This window comes from Coregonus lavaretus (assembly GCF_964263955.1).
Source record: "Coregonus lavaretus genome assembly, contig: SUPER_35_unloc_3, whole genome shotgun sequence".
NCBI classification, from domain to species: Eukaryota; Metazoa; Chordata; class Actinopteri; order Salmoniformes; family Salmonidae; genus Coregonus; species Coregonus lavaretus.
This window is the reverse complement of record NW_028167179.1, coordinates 68,375-89,028: the sequence shown is the minus strand read 5'-3', so window position 1 is coordinate 89,028 and position 20,654 is coordinate 68,375. Positions and strand designations below refer to the sequence as shown.

At 43.9% G+C, this 20,654-nt stretch overlaps 1 protein-coding gene across 1 annotated transcript in view; it reads right to left on the bottom strand.

Annotated features, from left to right (window-relative positions):
- Nucleotides 1-4,807: 4,807 nt before the first annotated feature.
- Nucleotides 4,808-20,654, bottom strand: part of LOC311110308 (uncharacterized protein) — a 30,104-nt gene continuing 14,257 nt past the window's right edge. Inside the window, exons 4-7 of the mRNA XM_084188844.1 lie at nucleotides 13,787-13,951; nucleotides 13,243-13,375; nucleotides 9,549-9,676; nucleotides 4,808-6,872 (exon numbers count right to left, since the gene is read on the bottom strand). Of these exons, the coding sequence (XP_084044970.1) occupies nucleotides 5,937-6,872; nucleotides 9,549-9,676; nucleotides 13,243-13,375; nucleotides 13,787-13,951 (1,362 nt within the window). The 3' untranslated portion in view covers nucleotides 4,808-5,936. The remainder of the gene's footprint in view (nucleotides 6,873-9,548; nucleotides 9,677-13,242; nucleotides 13,376-13,786; nucleotides 13,952-20,654) is intronic.

The following is a 20,654-nucleotide window of genomic DNA, read 5'->3' as shown; positions in this document are numbered from 1 at the left end:
ATTTTGTCCATCATATTTTATATAATTTCTTAGTTTCATAAGTTTCTTCTTCTTTTTGTTCAGTTTAGTCACATCATTTCTCAATTTACAGTAAGTTTGCCAATCAGATGTGCAACCAGACTTATTAGCTACTCTTTTTGCTTCATCTCTAACAACCATACAGTTTTTCAGTTCCTTGTCAATCCATGACACTTTAGCAGTTCTAAAGGTCAGTTTCTTAATAGGTGCATGCTTATCAATAACTGGAAGAAGCAATTTCATAAATGCATGAAGTGCAGCATCTGGATGCTCCTCATTACACACATTACACAACAGACCAGCCAATCTTTAGATCTTCAACATAGGAATCACTACAAAATGTTTATACACTATTTTAGGCCCAGCTTTTGGAACTTTGGCTTTTCTGGATACAGCCACTGTATGTGGTCAGTACATCCAATGGGTGTGGATACACCTTTAGAACACAGTTCTGCAGTGTTAGTAAAAATATGATTAATACACGTGGATGATATAGTTCCTGTACTGTTTGTAAACACCCTGGTAGGTTGATTAATAACCTGAACCAGATTACAGGCACTGTTTACAGTGAGCAGTTTCTTCTTGAGCGGACTCGATGACCCAGGTCACCCAGAAAATAGACCTCTCTGTTAACATTACATACACTATCAAGCATTTCAAACACATTATCCAGATACAGACTGCTAGCACTTGGTGGTCGATAGCAGCACCCCAAAAGAATAGGCTTTAGATGTGGCAAGTGAACGTGCAACCACAACACCTCAACAACCTTTGACATGAGATCTGCTCTGAGCTTCACAGGAATTTGGCTCTGAACATATACATCGACACCTCCCCCATACACTGAGTGTACAAAACATTAAGAACACCTGCTCTTTCCATGACAGACTGACCAGGTGAATCCAGGTAAAAGCTATGATCCCTTATTGATGTCACTTGTTAAATCCACTTCAAGCATAGATGAAGGGAATGAAACAGGTTAAAGAAGGATTTTTAAGCCTTGAGACATGGATTGTGTATGTGTGCCATTCAGAGGGTGAACGGGCAAGACAAAATATTTAAGTGCATTTGAACGGGGTATGGTAGTAGGGGCCAGGCTCACTGGTTTGTGTCAAGAACTGCAAAGCTGCTGGGTTTTTCACGTTCAACAGTTTCCCGTGTGTATCAAGAATGGGGGGGGGTGCAACTCAGTATTAGGAAGAGCCCCACCTGTTTAGCAAAAACATTTGGGCATTAATACGTGTCACATATCAGTTTGCAAACAATGTAAAAATATATATATATTTAATAAAGCTGCATACTCTCTTTTTTGCTCTCTGTGGTGGTGGGGCAGCCAGCGGATAATATGAAGTGTAGGGGTTGGTAATGTTCTCTAGTTGTGCCATGATTGGCTCAGTGTTCTGTCACTCATGGGGACACTACGTAACCGCAAAATCTAAGGGTAGAGCGTGAAAATTCAAGCCCCTTGGGTGCCGTCATAGAGTTACATTAGAAGTGCCCATCCAAGAAGGCTCAAGGTCATTGGTCACAGATAAAATGACGTCAAATTACATTATATCTACAGTAGAGTGATTGGACTCATCATGTCAACATCATACTTTCAACATCATACTAGCAAGCTAGCAGTCATCATCATGAATCAAGTCGACAATCTGCTGGCAAATCCTTTTCAATCCTTGTCATATGAAGCAAAATAATTAAGATAAATTATAGGTAAAACGTATCAGTGCTCATCGGCCTCTGGACATAAACATTACACAACAAGTTGGAAATCGTAAATTCAACAATGAGTGGTTTGGAAGGAATCAGTGGCTAACTGCAAGCATTGCAAAGCAATCACTAGCCTGCTATTCAGTGGAGTGGGTGTGTGGTCCAAGTCTGGGTTTAAGGGTCTCTTTTCCAAGCTTAAAAGGATAAACATTCAACATTGGCCATGCCATCAATCCAGCATGACTTCTGCCACACTCAAAACAACTGGAAACTCTGAACTGGGAAATCTCAGACCTCAGTGAGTTCAAGATAACTGGGAATTCTGAAAAAAAAACGAGCTCCAACTGGGAAAATACATTTTGAACGGTCATCCAACTCAGAATTGCAAGTCGGGAACTCTGGGATCTTTCTAGAGCTACGACCTGAAGATCAGTGACGTCATCATGATTCAACCTTGTTTTTTTCAGAGTTCCCAGTTGTCTTGAAAGCACCATAAATCCAGAGAATGCCAGACTTTGATGAGAAAGTTTGATGACAAAATTTGCACCGCTACGCCACCTTCCTTTTCAAGTGAGCACAACAAGGTGAGTCCAAAAATGTCTTGTATGCTGCTGCATAAATTATGTAATATGCCAGGGAGATATGTATACTGTAGGTAAGAAAGTAATACTAAGTGTATGTTGTGTAGTAAGCTGTTAGTAGCCCATGTGCCTCACCCTAATAATTTGTCCCTTTTCCCATCATAATTTTAGAGAAATGTAATAATCGAATATTGTAAGAGCTTTCATTGTCTGCTTATATTCCCCCTTTATTTATCCTACAGTTCTGACTTGGTGTACAGGGAGAATATAGTAAGAACGGCCCATGTTCTGAATTCTATCGATGTACATTTCAAACGTGCTGAACAAATAGTTAAATTGACTACGTCCGTCCTAGCTCGCTCATTAATGTCTTAATCGAAATTACGGATTGCCTCTTATCCGCTTGTCGTCCCCTTATGCCATAGTTTGTACATCTCAATTGTCAATAGAAACCACATTTGTTTAAGCATGTTAGCCATATCAGCTATGTTTTTTTAAAGTCAGTAAATGAGGCTGAATGAACTGTTTCGCTGCCAGACAAGGCTCCGCTGATAGCCAGGTGTAGCAGTGGTAAGGTGTTGGGACTCTGCTGTTGGGACAGCTTTATGTAGGCCCTAAAAGTTTGTGTGCATCGTTTGTCACCGTTATAGTGCAATTAATTTATTGTTTAGTGTTGTGGTTTTGCAGGCATGCATGTAAAAATGGTAAATTTTTCCCCCCACCATTTTTGCTCAAAGCGCTGGTAGTGCGTTCAGATTTCTAGCACCTGAAGCATGCGCAAAACCATGTAAACACGTGCACGACCTCAGCAAGTATGCATGCCTCTCAACATGTATTTTCATCTTGTGTGCATGCTTCAGGTGATAGAAATCTGAACGCACGACCAGCACTTAATTTAGTAGGCCACCTACTGTGTGGGATAGAAACAGGATTCCAAAAAAACTGAACTGATGTGGGGGGGATATTCATACAAACAACCAAAAATATATAAAATAAATGAAATCAAACAAATGTATTTTTTAAACATACTTGTATTTTTTAATTCAATTATGTTTAAAAAAACAAACAAATTCAAATCCAAAACAGAATGTAAGTATCCAGTTTCAGTTGAGCAAAATCATATATATTGAACAAAAATATAAACGCAACATATAAAGTGTTTCATGAGCTGAAATAAAAGATCCCATAAATGTTCAATACGCATAAAAAGCTTATTTCTCTCAAATGTTGTGCCAAAATTTGTTTACATCCCTGTTAGTGATAATTTCTCATTTGCCAAGATAATCCACCCACCTACCAAGTGTGGCATATCAAGAAGCTGATTAAACAGCATGATTATTACACAGGTGCACCTTGTGCTTGGGACAATAAAAGGCCACTCTAAAATGTGCAGTTTTGTCAAACAACACAATAACGCAGATGTCTCAAGTTTTGAAGGAGCGTGTAATTGGCATGCTGACTGCAGGAATGTCCACCAGAGCTGTTGCCAGAGAATGTAATGTTCATTTCACTACCATAAGCCACCTCCAACGTTTTTGAGAATTTGGCAGTACATCTAACCGGCCTTACAAACGCAGACCACGTGTAACCACGCCAGCCCAGCACCTCCCCATCTGGCTTCTTCACATGCGGGATCGTCTGAGACCAGCCACCCAGACAGCTGATGAAACTGTGGGTTTGCACAACCAAATAATTTCTGCAAAAACTGACAGAAGCCGTCTCAGGGAAGCTCATCTGCGTGCTCGTCGTCCTCGCCAGGGTCTTGACCCGACTGCAGTTCGGCGTCGTAACCGACTTCAGTGGGCAAATCCTCACCTTTGATGGCCACTGGCACGCTGGAGAAGTGTGCTCTTCACAGATTAATCCCGGTTTCAACTGTACCATGCAGATGGCAGACAGCGTGTATGGCGTCATGTGGGCGAGCGGTTTGCTGATGTCAACGTTGTGAACTGAGTGCCCAGTGGTGGCGGTGGGGTTATGGTATGGCCAGGCATATGCTACGGGCAACAAACACAATTGCATTTTATCGAGATACCGTGATGAGATCCTGAGGCCCATTGTGGTGCCATTCATCCGCCGCCATCACCTTATGTTTCAGCATGATAATGCACAGCCCCATGTTGCAAGGATCTGTACACAATTCCAATTGTGCTATTTGGTGGTTTTTTCGCATTGTTTGTAACTTATTTTGTACATAATGTTGATGCTACCGACTCTTTATAGAAAAAATCTTCGTCCAGTTCGAGGAGAGAAATCGCTGTTCTGATATCCAGAAGCTCTTTTCTGTCACTGGGCACTCAGTTTTGTGCGTATGACCGAAAAGAGCTTCTGGATATCAGAACAGCGATTACTCTCCTCGAACTGGACGAAGATTTTTTCTATAAAGAGTCGGACGCGAAGGATATAATGTTGCTCCCAGTTTGCAAAGCTAATTTACACACAGCACTGACACACACTTACCCCACCAGACATACCAGCATTTTTTTTTTTTTCACAGTCCCCAGATCCAGAATAAATTCAAGGAAACGGCAGGTAGTTTAGTGGTTAAGAGCGTTGTGCCAGTAATCGAAAGGTCGCTGGTTCTAATCCCCGACCCGACTAGGTGAAAAATCTGTCGATGTGCCCTTGAGCAAGGCACTTAACCCTAATTGCTCCTGTAAGTCGCTCTGGATAAGAGCGTCTGCTAAATGACTAAAATGTAATGTAAAATGAAACGTACAGTATTATACAGAGTCATGATTGCATGGAACTCCCTTCAATCTCATATAGCACAAGTGAACAGCATACATGGTTTTCAAAAAACAAATAAAGCAACACCTCATGGCACAACGCCTCTCCCCCATGTGACCTACTTGTTGTGTGGATGTACTGCTGTGTGTGTAACTGATAGATGCGCACACACACTACATGTTAATGTTTTTAAATGTATGTAAATAGTCTCGTCTGTAATGTCAGACCCCAGTAAGACTAGCATTCGCCATTGGTGTCGGCTAATGGGGATCCTAATAAAAAATATTATAACTACAGTATCTTTCAAGCGCAGAGCAGATTTGTTTAGAAAGAACAGTGTGTTAGCAAGAATAGAGTAGAAAATAATAGAATGGCTTTATTCCATCACCTCAGTAAGGTAAATATTAAAACAGTCATTGTTCTAGCCTAGGTTTACTGTCTCTCTAAAAACAGGTATTTACACAAGCCTGTTTCAAATGACAAGTTAACAAAGGGTTAATGAGAGGTATGTGGTTAATTACCCTCCTAAACAGAAGTTAAAAGGATGTACACTCCCCAGTTTGTAGAGACCAGTCAGTCAGGAATATGAAGTACAGGTGCACATTCGTTTGATCATTAATATTTCACCCCAGTCACAAGACCAGGGCAATATTTGTTATGAATAGACCATAGGCAAAACCTAATTCAGAGGGGAAATATAGTGACAGTGTTTTGGCTATGCCAGCACACCAAACAACAAGTCTGTATCATGTGAGAATGTGAGCGTGCACAGATGCTCAACTGAGGGACTTAGTAATCCTCCCCCCCAAAACTCCAGGTTATTTCACATGATAACTATAATATTATAGCTAAATAATTGTTTCTAGATATCCCCTGTGTACATCTCAAGACACACTGCTATGATTTATCCTTGTTGTGGACACTCCTATGTCTGATAAGGTAACTCAGGAATGAGAAGCTCTTGTAACACAGTTTACACTTGAAGGGCCTCTCCTTGATGTGAATGGTCTGGTGCTTCTTCATATAGGTCGCCTTAGCAAAGCGCTTCCCACACGTGGGGCAGGCGTATGGCTTGTCTGCGTCCGTGCTAACGCTCGGTCTCCCATGTTGTGACCCAATGACACCAGAGTAGGAAGAAGCAGGAGCCACCACCCTCAGGTGGTTAGTATTTGAGCTCCCTCCTTGACCTCTAGCTATTGTTTGGGTGTTGTTGGGATTGTGTGCTGTGTTATAGGCTAGGTACCTCTGGTGGTGAACGCCCATCCTGACCCTGTCTGTATTGGTGGGGTAACTATGAGGTAGCTGAGGAAGGCTAGACCCAGCTCCAGGCTTTCTATGAACCCAATCACCAGGCATTAGACAAGACCCTGAAGGAGAAGACATACTTGCTGCTAGACTACCACCGGGGGGGTCTCCCACCACTCTCTGTGAAAGCTGAAGCCCAGGATGACCTGCTCCGTTCTTTATGGATACTGTGGTGTTTGTATCATAGGAACAGGAGGGTCTATCTCTATCAGCCCCAGGCCCTGCTTCATCCCTGCACTGTGAAGAGAAGGGTCTGGGCTGCTGACTGGATCCCTGACTGGAACCTCTGTCTTTCTGATGACCACCAGGACTGAGGTTGTTCAGTCTACCTGTCCACTGGTTGTGTTCTGTGTGTTGGTGGAGACTCGGTCCCTCGCGGTTCGGTCCCGGTTCCGACTCGGGAAGGAAGAGCGTCGGCTCCTGATTCAGGGTCCTGATCAGGAGCCAGGGTTTGTGACCAGCCCCCTCAGAGGTCCAGTCTCTCCCACCAGCAACACCAGATATCAGCAGGTCCTCATGGACTGCAGACTGTAAACACAAATTGTACAGAAGAGCATATAAAGGTTTATAAAATAAACTATTTGCTGTACACACAGAAACATGACATGATAATTATCAAACGTTAACCACAGTCAAGTCCGTCTCTAACACTGATTCAAGTACCTAACAATATGGAGCCATTGGAGTTCATTATAAAGTCTATATGCGTTGATTCAAGAATTAAGTATAATGTTTTGGTTCGTCCCTGCAATGATACAAAAATAACCAAGTCAGTCAGCACAGAGTCAATTTTGTATTTAATTTCAACAAAATGTTCATAAACGCACATAAAGTGAAGTAGAGTTTTTATTGCACAAAACAATACATTTGACAAGTAGAATAACTTTTCTCACTATGGTAACACCTTACCTTTTCTGTAAACTTGGTACCCACATTTTGATAAAATGAATTTTAGAATACTTTGGAAAAGGTTCAACATTACATTACACACATCTTCACTACTTTATGTCAAGTAAACATGAATTGAGGCACTATCCTTATCTCACTATAAAACACCAGTATCAAACAGGACAAAGTTGTCACTTTTCATCAGTGAAGCATTTTTACAGACACCATCACACCAACCATCACCATATCATCTACTCTGCCTCATCATACTCATTCTTTCCTCAGTTCACCTCATCCAGTTCCCTACTACATCCGAAACCAACAGAATTAACTACAAACTAACTAACTAGTACTACATTACATGTCACTATACATGGGCCGTGTGCATTTTCTGCTGGTGTATCCTGAGGTACACTACATTACAAAAAGTACGTGGACACCTGCTCATCGAACATCTCATTCCAAAATCATGGGCATTAATATGGAGTTTGTCCCCCCTTTGTTGCTAAAACAGCCTCCACTCTTCTGGGAAGGCTTTCCACTAGATGTTGGAACATTGCTGCAGGGACTTGCTTCCATTCATACATTTACATTTACATTTTAGTCATTTAGCAGACGCTCTTATCCAGAGCGACTTACAGTTAGTGAGTGCATACATTTTTTCATACTGGTCCCCCGTGGGAAACGAACCCACAACCCTGGCGTTGCAAGCGCCATGCTCTACCAACTGAGCTACACGGGACTATTCAGCCACAAGAGCATTAGTGAGGTCGGGCACTAATGTTGGGCGAGTAGGCCTGGCTCACAGTCGGCGTTCCAATTCATCCCAAAGATGTTAGATGGGGTTGAGGTCAGGGCTCTGTGCAGGCCAGTCAAATTCTTCCACACTGATCTCGACAAACCATTTCTGTATGGACCTCGCTTTGTGCACGGGGGTAATGTCATGCTGAAACAGGAAAGGGCCCCAAACTGTTGCCACAATGTCTAGAATGTAATTGTATGCTGTAGCGTTAAGATTTTCCTTCACTGGAACTAAGGGGCCTAGCCCGAACCATGAAAAACAGCCCCAGACCATTTTTCTTCCCTCACCAAACTTTACAGTTGGCACTATGCATTGGGGAAAGTAGCGTTCTCCTGGCATCTGCCAAACCCAGATTTGTCAGTTTGACTGCCAGATGGTAAAGTGTGATTCATCACTCCAGAGAACGCGTTTCCACTGCTCCATAGTCCAATGGCGGCGAGCTTTACACGACTCCAGCCGACACTTGGCATTGCGCATGGTTAACTTAGGCTTGTGTGCGGCTGCTCGGCCATGGAAACCCATTTCATGAAGCTCTCGATGGAACAGTTATTTTGCTGACGTTGCTTCCAGAGGCAGTTTTGGAACTCGGTAGTGAGTGTTGCAACTGAGGACAGACGATTTTTACACGCTACGCGCTTCAGCACTCGGCGGCCCCGTTCTGTGAGCTTGTGTGGCCTACCACTTCGCGGCTGAGCAGTTGTTGCTCCTAGATGTTTCCACATCACAATAACAGCAGTTACAGTTGACCGGGGCAGCTCTAGCAGGGCAGAAATTTGACGAACTGACTTGTTGGAAAGGTGGCATCCTATGACGGCGCCACGTTGAAAGTCACTGAGCTCTTCAGTAAGGCCATTCTACTGCCAATGTTTGTCTATGGAGATTGCATGGCTGTGTGCTCGATTTTATACACCTGTCAGCAACGGGTGTGGCTGAAATAGAAACCACTCATTTGATGGGATGTCCACATACTTTTGTATATATTGTGTAGCTCCTTTGAGAACCTCTTCCCGCCCACAAGCGAACAGCCTCTCTTCAGGTACATCTTCAGCTGATGGGAAAACCTTTCCTCACACTGGGGCAGCCTAAGGGTTTCTCCTGTGTGGACTCCCAGGTGCCTCTTCAGGTTGGGCGAGTGTGAAAAACTGGCCTGGCACAGTTGGCAGCCTAACCAGGGAGCGTCTGTGTTGTCGCAGGGTTCATGTTCCAGGTGATATATCCTATAGAAGGCAGGCTGAAGGCAGCACCTGTTCGGGGGTTAACCTGAGGCGCCATAAATCACAACTATAGGAGAAGGACGGAGAATCGCTAGCCGAGTCTGTGTCTGTTCTCTCCCGCCACATACCGACACCGCCCTGTCCCCGCAGACCAAATCTATGCCTCGCTTTGGTCTCAGCCAGTCTGTTGTCATGGAGACTAAATTCGGTTGGTGTTTTGTGTTCGACTGTCTGTTTCTGGTTGTGGTTAACAGTGTTGTTCCCCAGCCCAGAGTTGACGATGCTGTCCCATCCACTGACCTCCACTATGTCGCCTCTGGTCCTGGCCTGCTCAGTGATGATTTCCCCTGGGCCCTTGGCTGCACCAGTCTGGGTCTGGGAATCCAAGATGGCTGCCCAGTCTCCTCTGTTAGCCTCCAGCCAACCACCTAGAGGAAGAGGTTAGAAAATAGACTAAAAACATGGCAGATAACTCTACATAAATTGAGTTTTTTTTTGTCAATTACCTGGTCAAGTTCATACATTATAATGTGTGTTTTAGTATGTAAACATAAGTTGTATTGATTTCATTTTATGAATGAAGAAAAAACAATAGCCAGGTGCATCACTATTCCCATTGAAGATCTATTACTGTATGTAGGCTATATGTGTTTCTCCCTTACCTTGCTCCCCCATCTTTAGTCCACTCAGCCCTTGCTCCCCCATCTTTAGTCCGTTTTACAGCCCTCTAACCAATTGTACTATTATGTGTGTTTTTCCGCGTTATTTGTAATTTATTTTGTACATAATGTTTATGCCATCGTCTCTTATAACCAAAGAGAGCTTCTGGATATCAGGACAGCGATTACTCACCTCGCGTTGGACGAACACTTTTTTTTCAACGAGGCGTTCGCGAAGGATATTCTACAGACTCCAGACAAGGCCCAGATCCCCGTCATTCGCGTGAGGAAGAGACGGAGATACCGTGGACGTAGGTCGGGGTGCCTTGTAAAGATCCGACGGCGAACGAGTAAACTGCCTCTCCCATCAATCCTATTAGCCAACGTTCAAGCTTTGGATAATAAAATGGACGATTTAAGATTACGGTTATCCTACCAACGGGACATTAAAAACTGTAATATCTTATGTTTCACGGAGTCGTGGCTGAATGACAACAATGACAACATTCAGCTAGCAGGCTATACGCTACATCGGCAGGACAGAACGGCAGACTCGGGTAAGACGAGGGGTGGCGGTCTCTGTATTTTTGTAAACAACAGCTGGTGCACAAAATCAAATACTAAGGAAGTCTCAAGGTTTTGCTCGCCTGAGGTAGAGTATCTTATGATAAGCTGTAGACCACACTATTTACCAAGAGAGTTTTCATCTATACTTTTCATAGCTGTCTATTTACCACCACAAACCAATGCTGGCATTAAGATTGCACTGAATGAGTTGTACAAGGCCATTAATCAACAGGAAAACGCTCATCCAGATGCAGCGCTCCTAGTAGCAGGGGACTTTAATGCAGGGAAACTTAAATCCGTTCTACCTCATTTCTACCAGCATGTTAAATGTGCAACCAGAGGGGAAAAAACTCTAGACCACCTTTACTCCACACACAGAGACGCATACAAAGCTCTCCCTCGCCCTCCATTTGGCAAATCTGACCATAACTCTATCCTCCTGATTCCTGCTTATAAGCAAAAACTGAAGCAGGAAGCACCAGTGACTCGGCTAATAAAAAAGTGGTCAGATGACGCAGATGCTAAGCTACAGGACTGTTTTGCTAGCACAGACTGGAACATGTTCAGGGATTCTTCAGACAGCATTGAGGAGTACACCACATCAGTCACTGGCTTCATCAATAAGTGCATCGATGATGTCGTCCCCACAGTGACCGTACGTACATACCCCAACCAGAAGCCATGGATTACAGGAAACATCCGCACTGAGCTAAAGGGTAGAGCTGCCGCTTTCAAGGAACGGGACTCTAACCCGGACGCTTATAAGAAATCCCGCTATGACCTCCGACGAACCATCAAACAGGCAAAGAGTCAATACAGGTCTAAGATTGAATCATACTACACTGGCTCTGACGCTCGTCGGATGTGGCAGGGCTTGAAAACTATTACAGACTACAAAGGGAAGCACAGCCGCGAGCTGCCCAGTGACACAAGCCTACCAGACGAGCTAAACCACTTCTATGCTCGCTTCGAGGCAAGCAACACTGAAGCATGCATGAGAGCACCAGCTGTTCCGGACGACTATGTGATCACGCTCTCCGTAGCCGATGTGAGTAAGACTTTTAAGCAGGTCAACATTCACAAGGCCGCAGGGCCAGACGGATTACCAGGACGTGTACTCCGAGCATGTGCTGACCAACTGGCAAGTGTCTTCACTGACATTTTCAACATGTCCCTGACTGAGTCTGTAATACCAACATGTTTCAAGCAGACCACCATAGTCCCCGTGCCCAAGAACTCTAAGATAACCTGCCTAAATGACTACCGACCCGTGGCACTGACGTCTGTAGCCATGAAGTGCTTTGAAAGACTGGTCATGGCTCACATCAACAGCATAATCCCAGAAACCCTAGACCCACTCCAATTTGCATACCGCCCCAACAGATCCACAGATGATGCAATCTCTATCGCACTCCACACTGCCCTTTCCCACCTGGACAAGAGGAACACCTACGTGAGAATGCTATTCATTGACTACAGCTCAGCATTCAACACCATAGTGCCCTCAAAGCTCATCACTAAGCTAAGGATCCTGGGACTAAACACCTCCCTCTGCAACTGGATCCTGGACTTCCTGACGGGCCGCCCCCAGGTGGTAAGGGTAGGTAACAACACATCTGCCACACTGATCCTCAACACGGGGGCCCCTCAGGGGTGCGTGCTCAGTCCCCTCCTGTACTCTCTGTTCACCCATGACTGCATGGCCAGGCACGACTCCAACACCATCATTAAGTTTGCCGACGACACAACAGTGGTAGGCCTGATCACCGACAACGATGAGACAGCCTATAGGGAGGAGGTCAGAGATCTGGCCGTGTGGTGCCAGGACAACAACCTCTCCCTCAACGTGACCAAGACAAAGGAGATGATTGTGGACTACAGGAAAAAAAAGAGGACTGAGCACGCCCCCATTCTCATCGACGGGGCTGTAGTGGAACAGGTTGAGAGCTTCAAGTTCCTTGGTGTCCACATCACCAACGAACTATCATGGTCCAAACACACCAAGACAGTCGTGAAGAGGGCACGACAAAGCCTATTCCCCCTCAGGAGACTAAAAAGATTTGGCATGGGTCCTCAGATCCTCAAAAAATTCTACAGCTGCACCATCGAGAGCATCCTGACTGGTTGCATCACCGCCTGGTATGGCAACTGCTTGGCCTCTGACCGCAAGGCACTACAGAGGGTAGTGCGTACGGCCCAGTACATCACTGGGGCAAAGCTCCCTGCCATCCAGGACCTCTATACCAGGCGGTGTCAGAGGAAGGCCCTCAAAATTGTCAAAGACTCCAGTCACCCTAGTCATAGACTGTTCTCTCTGCTACCGCACGGCAAGCGGTACCGGAGTGCCAAGTCTAGGTCCAAAAGACTTCTCAACAGCTTCTACCCCCAAGCCATAAGACTCCTGAACAGCTAATCATGGCTACCCGGACTATTTGCACTGCCCCCCCACCCCATCCTTTTTACGCTGCTGCTACTCTGTTAAGTATTTATGCATAGTCACTTTAACTCTACCCACATGTACATATTACCTCAACTAGCCGGTGCCCCCGCACATTGACTATGCAACGGTACCCCCCTGTATATATAGCCTCCCTACTGTCACTTTATTCTATTGTATATATAGCCTCCCTACTGTCACTTTATTTTTTACTTCTGCTCTTTTTTTTCTCAACACTTTTTTGTTGTTGTTTTATTCTTACTTTTTTGTTTAAAATAAATGCACTGTTGGTTAAGGGCTGTAAGTAAGCATTTCACTGTAATGTCTGCACCTGTTGTATTCGGCGCATGTGACCAATAAAATTTGATTTGATTTGATTTGAGATCAATGCTCTCTGGTCCGTTTTCTATTGTCTCCACTTTGACCAGCAGCAGATCAGGCTTCCCATCCTCCATGTCTGCTGACTGTAAGAGGTACAGAGTTAGAGGATGTTCTGATATGAGCACCCTGCTATGGAGCATCTTCTGATTGGGCAATGAGGGATTGCTATGAGTACTATGCAAACTTGTTAGTTGATTTGATACTATGCAAACGTGCTAATTAATTTGATTACTTGACATTTTTTAATGGTTTGAGCATTCAAAGGCATGGTCCCACATTTAAGACAAAATGAATCAAGACCTGGGGCCGTATCCACAAAGCGCCTCATAGTAAGAGTGCTGGTCAAGGATCAGATCTCCACCTGTCTATATAGTTTTATTCATTATGATCTAAAAGGCAAAACTGATCCTAGATCAGCACTCCTACTCTGACAGGCTTTGTGGATACGGACCCTGACCTAATACCATTCAGACAGTAGTTCACAGTGGGCTCACCTCAGTGAGACTGTGTGTGGTCCTGTGCTGCTCAGCTGGTTCCTCTGTGGGTTCAGGAGGAGGTGTAGTCTGGTTGTCCTCCACGACTATGGTCCCCTCAGGGTTCCCCAGACCCTCCTCACACCCCTCCTCCTTCACCAGCAGCACCTCTGGACCCTCCTCCTCCTGGAAGAGAGAGGTGATATAGATTACACAGACATACACCCCCTCAGGTACGTACACACAGATAATAAACACACTTTCAACATGGAGTGTTTACCCTTCCCCACTATGTTTGAGTCCTATGCTGTAGTTACAGAATGACGTCATTGTTGTTAAACCCATCATGGTGGACATAAATATGATGTTGTGGGTAAAAATAAGTCAGCTATGATACGTCAAAAGTCATCATCAGACAAACCTGACTAAACTATTTTGGCCAGGAGTAGTAGGTGTTTGTTAGTGTGTGTGTATATTGGTTATAAAGTGCTGTCTGGTGTATGCAGAATAGGGTGAGATCAGATGTGGTGTATACAAAATAGTCAATGAAAGTCTTAGAATGAAAAGTCCCATTTTGTGTTTATTACACATAAACAAGTGTTAAATACACCATATGAAAACCACACATACAGTGAGGGAAAAAAGTATTTGATCCCCTGCTGATTTTGTACGTTTTCCCACTGACAAAGACATGATCAGTCTATAATTTTAATGGTAGGTTTATTTGAACAGTGAGAGACAGAATAACAACAAAAAAATCCAGAAAAACGCATGTCAAAAATGTTATAAATTGATTTGCTTTTTAAAGAGGGAAATAAGTATTTGACCCCTCTGCAAAACATATCTTAGTACTTGGTGGCAAAACCCTTGTTGGCAATCGCAGAGGTCAGACGTTTCTTGTAGTTGGCCACCAGGTTTGCACACATCTCAGGAGGGATTCTGTTCCACTCCTCTTTGCAGATCTTCTCCAAGTCATTAAGGTTTCGAGGCTGACGTATGGCAACTCGAATCTTCAGCTCCCTCCACAGATTTTCTATGGGATTAAGGTCTGGAGACTGGCTAGGCCACTCCAGGACCTTAATGTGCTTCTTCTTGAGCCACTCCTTTGTTGCCTTGGCCGTGTGTTTTGGGTCACTGTCATGCTGGAATACCCATCCACGACTCATTTTCAATGCCCTGGCTGAGGGAAGGAGGTTCTCACCCATGATTTGACGGTACATGGCCCCGTCCATCGTCCCTTTGATGCGGTGAAGTTGTCCTGTCCCCTTAGCAGAAAAACACCCCCAAAGCATAATGTTTCCACCTCCATGTTTGACAGTGGGGATGGTGTTCTTGGGGTCATAGGCAGCATTCCTCCTCCTCCAAATACGGCGAGTTGAGTTGATGCCAAAGAGCTCGATTTTGGTCTCATCTGACCACAGCACTTTCACCCAGTTCTCCTCTGAATCATTCAGATGTTCATTGGCAAACTTCAGACGGGCCTGTATATGTGCTTTCTTGAGCAGGGGGACCTTGCGGGCGCTGCAGGATTTCAGTCCTTCACGGCGTAGTGTGTTACCAATTGTTTTCTTGGTGACTATGGTCCCAGCTGCCTTGAGATCATTGACAAGATCCTCCCGTGTAGTTCTGGGCTGATTCCTCACCGTTCTCATGATCGTTGCAACTCCACGAGGTGAGATCTTGCATGGAGCCCCAGGCCGAGGGAGATTGACAGTTCTTTTGTGTTTCTTCCATTTGCGAATAATCGCACCAACTGTTGTCACCTTCTCACCAAGCTGCTTGGCGATGGTCTTGTAGCCCATTCCAGCCTTGTGTAGGTCTACAATCTTGTCCCTGACATCCTTGGAGAGCTCTTTGGTCTTGGCCATGGTGGAGAGTTTGGAATCTGATTGATTGATTGCTTCTGTGGACAGGTGTCTTTTATACAGGTAACAAACTGAGATTAGGAGCACTCCCTTTAAGAGTGTGCTCCTAATCTCAGCTCGTTACCTGTATAAAAGACACCTGGGAGCCAGAAATCTTTCTGATTGAGAGGGGGTCAAATACTTATTTCCCTCATTAAAATGCAAATCAATTTATAACATTTTTAACATGCGTTTTTCTGGATTTTTTTGTTGTTATTCTGTCTCTCACTGTTCAAATAAACCTACCATTAAAATTATAGACTGATAATTTCTTTGTCAGTGGGCAAACGTACAAAATCAGCAGGGGATCAAATACTTTTTTCCCTCACTGTACATATGTATCTCTGCGTGCCTGGCAGACATCTCAGCTTGGATGTTGGCCCACCACCTCAAGCTCAACCTCGACAAGACGAGCTGCTAATCCTCCCGGGGAAGGCCTGACCGCTCCAAGACCTCTCCATCACGGTTGACAACTCCACGGTGTCCCCCTCTCAGAGTGCAAAGAATATCAAAGCAATAACTCGCTCCTGCAGGTTCATGCTCTACAACATCTGTAGAGTATGACCCGTCCTTACACAGGAAACTGCGCAGGTCCTAATCCAGGCTGTTGTAATCTCACGTTTACACGACTGCAACTCTCTGTTGGCTGGGCTCCCTGCTTGTGCCATCAAAACCCTGCAACTAATCTAGAACGCCGCAGCCTGCCTGGTGTTCAAACTTCCCAAGTTCTCCCATGTCACCCCGCTCCTGGCTTCCAGTCGAAGCTCGCATCCACTACAAGACCATGGTACTTGCCTACAGAGCAGCAAGGGGAACTGCCCCTCCCTACCTTCAGGCTATGCTCAAACCCTACACCCCAAATCGAGTACTCCGCCACCTCTGGTCTCTTGGCCGTCCCACCCCTACGGGGGGTCAGCTCCCACTCAGCCCAGTCAAAACTCTTCTCTGTCCTGGCACCCCATTGGTGGAACCAGCTTCCCCCTGAAGCTAGGACAGCAGAGTCCATGCTCATCTTTCAAAAACGTCTAAAACCCTGCCTCTTCAAAGAATATCTTAAATGAATCCCACGGCCCAGATCCACATTGTTTTAGTCCTCCACCGTTAAAATAGAAATAAAAAAGAAAGTGAAAGAAAAAGGACTGAGCCCTCCACACGACCTCGTCAATCAGTCTTGCGAGAGAGATCAATCAGGCTTGCGAGAGAGAGAGCTTGGTGACTTCTTGGTATGTTCTGTCTCGTATGACTGCTGGGTGTATCACTAACCATGTCAAACAGATCAAGAGATACAGTGCCTTCAGAAAGTATTCATACCCCTTGACTTATTCCACATTTTGTTGTGTTACAGCCTGAATTCAAAATGGATTCAATAGATTTAGTCTCACACATCTACACACCATATGCCATTATGACAAAGTGAAAACATGTTCTTAGACATTTTTGCAAAATGTATTGAAAATGAAATACAGAAATATCTCATTTACAGAAGTATTCACACCCGAGTCAATACATGTTAGAATCACCTTTGGCAGCGACTATAGCTGAGTCTTTCTGGGTAAGTCTCTAAGAGCTTTCCACACCGGAATATTGCAACACTTGCCCATTATTCTTTTCAAAGTTCTTTAAGCTCTGTCAAATCGGTTGTTAATCTTTGCTAGACAACCATTTTCAGGTCTTGCCGTAGATTTTCAAATAGAGTTAAGTCAAAACTACAGTAACATTCACTGTCTTCTTGGTAAGCAACTCCAGTGTAGATTTGGCCTTGTGTTTTAGGTTATTGTCCTGCTGAAAGGTGAATTCATCTCCCAGTGGCTGGTGGAAAGCAGACTGAACCAGGTTTTCCTCTAGGATTTTGTCTGTGCTTAGCTCCATACCGTTTATTTTTTATCCTGAAAAACTCCCTAATCCTTAATGATTACAAGCATTCACATAACATGATGCAGCCACCACTATGCTTGAAAATATGGAGAGTGGTACTCAGTAATGTGTTGTATTGGATTTGCCTCAAACATAACACTGTATTCAGGACAAAAAAGTTAATTGCTTTGCCTTGTTGCAAACAGGCTTCCTTCTTTTCACTCTGTCAATTAGGTTAGTATTGTGGAGTAACTACAATGTTGTTAATCCATCCTCAGTTTTCTCCTATCACAGCCATTAAACTCTGTAACTGTTTTAAAGTCACCAGTGGCCTCTTGGTGAAATCCCTGAGCGGTTTCCTTCCACTCCGGCAACTGAGTTAGGAAGGACGCCTGTATCTTTGTAGTGACTGGGTGTATTGATACACCATCGAAAGTGTAATTAATAACTTCACCATGCTCAAAGGGATCTTCAATGTCTGCTTTATTTTTTATTTTTTTACCCATCTACCAATAGGAGCCCTTCTTTGCGAGGCATTGGAAAACCTCCCTGGTCTTTGTGGTTGAATCAGTGTTTGAAATTCACTGCTCAACTGAGGGACCTTACTAATGATTGTATGTGTGGGGTACAGAGATGAGGTATCATTTCAAAATCATGTTGAACTCTATTATTGCACATGCAACTTATGTGACTTTAGCAACATTTTTACTCCTATTTAGGCTTGGAGTTAAATACTTATTGGCTCAAGACATTCAGCTCTGATCCAATTCTGATCGGAGTAGTTGTTTGATATTGTGATGTGTGTGATTTTTTAAACTTTTTTATTTTTTATTTATTTAACCTTTATTTAACCAGGTAAGCCAGTTGAGAACAAGTTCTCATTTACAACTGCGACCTGGCCAAGATAAAGCAAAGCAGTGCGATAAAAACAACAACACAGAGTTACATATGGGGTAAACAAAACATAAAGTCAAAAATACAACAGAAAATATATATACAGTGTGTGCAAATGTAGCAAGTTATGGAGGTAAGGCAATAAATAGGCTATAGTGCAAAATAATTACAATTAGTATTAACACTGGAATGATAGATGTGCAAGAGATGATTTGCAAATAGAGATACTGGGGTGCAAATGAGCAAAATAAATAACAATATAGGGATGAGGTAGTTGGGTGGGCTAATTTCAGATGGGCTGTGTACAGGTGCAGTGATCGGTAAGGTGCTCTGACAACTGATGCTTAAAGTTAGTGAGGGAGATAAGAGTCTCCAGCTTCAGAGATTTTTGCAGTTCGTTCCAGTCCGTACAGTCAGTACTTGTCCATTTGGAGAACTTAAATCTATATTCTTCTTGTCCGACTATTTATTTTACTTGTCCCAGACGAAGACAAGCGTTAAAGAGCAACTGCCCCTAAAAAGCAACTAATCCCATTGAAAACGGCCTATGTGGTATCGATATGAGTCGGAAACATTAAATTGTAGAAATAGGCGGGGTTTCTGACTTTGTGGCTGTGGTAACTAGTGACGATTAGCTTGACCCGAGTTACTACCCTGGTGACACAGACGGCTTCATCAACAATGGTAATGAGTGTTATGTGAAAAGTTGTCCAAAAAAAATACCCAGTTTGATAAACTAGTAGGTTAATTACCCAGTCAAGCAGATACAAGTAGTAGATAATTTTGGTTGTGAAGTGCATTATCAAAAGCTTTCTCCTTTCTTTATAACAAAATGCAATTCTGTCTATTGTATCACCCTGTCACAGGCCCTCCCATTCAACACCACCTCATAAGATGAGGAAGTCCATTGTTTATAAGGATTGCCTGCTGCAGTTCGAGAAATGTCCAGTTTGCAGCCGAACATGCAACATAGAGAAGACCAGCAAGGGGACCCTCAGCATCACACAGACATGCCCTCGCTGTGAGAATTCCTATACATGGAACAGGGAGGACGCTTGAATCAGATTGGTCAAATTTGACCTGGTCAAAGGTCAAAACAGTTTAGAGATTTTTTTCCCCAATTCACCATCATAACCTGGCCTGGTGGAACCAGCCTGATCGCTGCGTTTACCATTCTATTTCACATATGTTATCTGAAGTTAAATAGAAAGGTGAAATCAGCGATCAGGTTGCTTCCACCATGCTAATCATAACCACCATTGATAATGTAATCAGTGCTCTGTGTGTGTTTGTATGTGACCGACCAATATCTTTGATGAGGGGCCAGGAGCTGATCTACGCTGGCAAAGACCTTACCTCCAGTCTCAACTCTTGCTTGCTCACCAACGATTGTCGATGGGTAGACCAGAATTAGGTAGGTTTAGTCTGACCTGTTCAAACTTCAACATAGTATATGTTTGTGTGTCAGATATCACCTATCCTAACTGCCATTGGTAATAGAACAGTGACTGTGTATGTGTTCACAGATGCAGCTATGGAGCCAGCACTTGGAGACTTGCAAGATGATGTGATGGAGTCCTGACCAACAGACAGGCTTGATACTGAATGGAGAGAGACCTGGCACTCGGCATAAAGATGTTACTAGACAACTTTTACTTGTATTGTCTTTTTTTATTGAATTAAATGGTATCAGTCAATATGGGGAGGGAGGAACCCTGTGTATTCTGCACCAGGATCAGGGAACTCCTGTTGTATGCAGGACACCACACAGGAAGGTATGACCACTGACATGTTTGCCAAGGTAGCCCCAATACCACCAGACAGAGTATCTGTATTGGCTGGGAATGACAATAAAATATGAAAGGTTCACATTGTTATATTAACAGAACACTGATTCTATGGTATTATGTAAAGGGTTGTTTATTCTACATGGACCTGTTACTACATTTGAAAGTTATACAAAATATTTAGTTTAGAATACTTACATAAATTTAGCAATCGCATTCTTGTCGTTTTTACACTGTAGGCTACTGACCTATTCAAAGCTTCCTCCGGCATCTCACCATACATCTGCCTGTAGTTATTGAACTCAACAAGCAGGAGGTTTGTTTGTTGTGATTGAGAGGAGGAAATAGCTGCAGGCAAGGTTCTGACAGATGGGTGTGTCTTGGTGGTGGCAAGGACACACCAAAGAAACAACCACATCAAACCACACCCCCAAGCCAACTCGCGTTTGG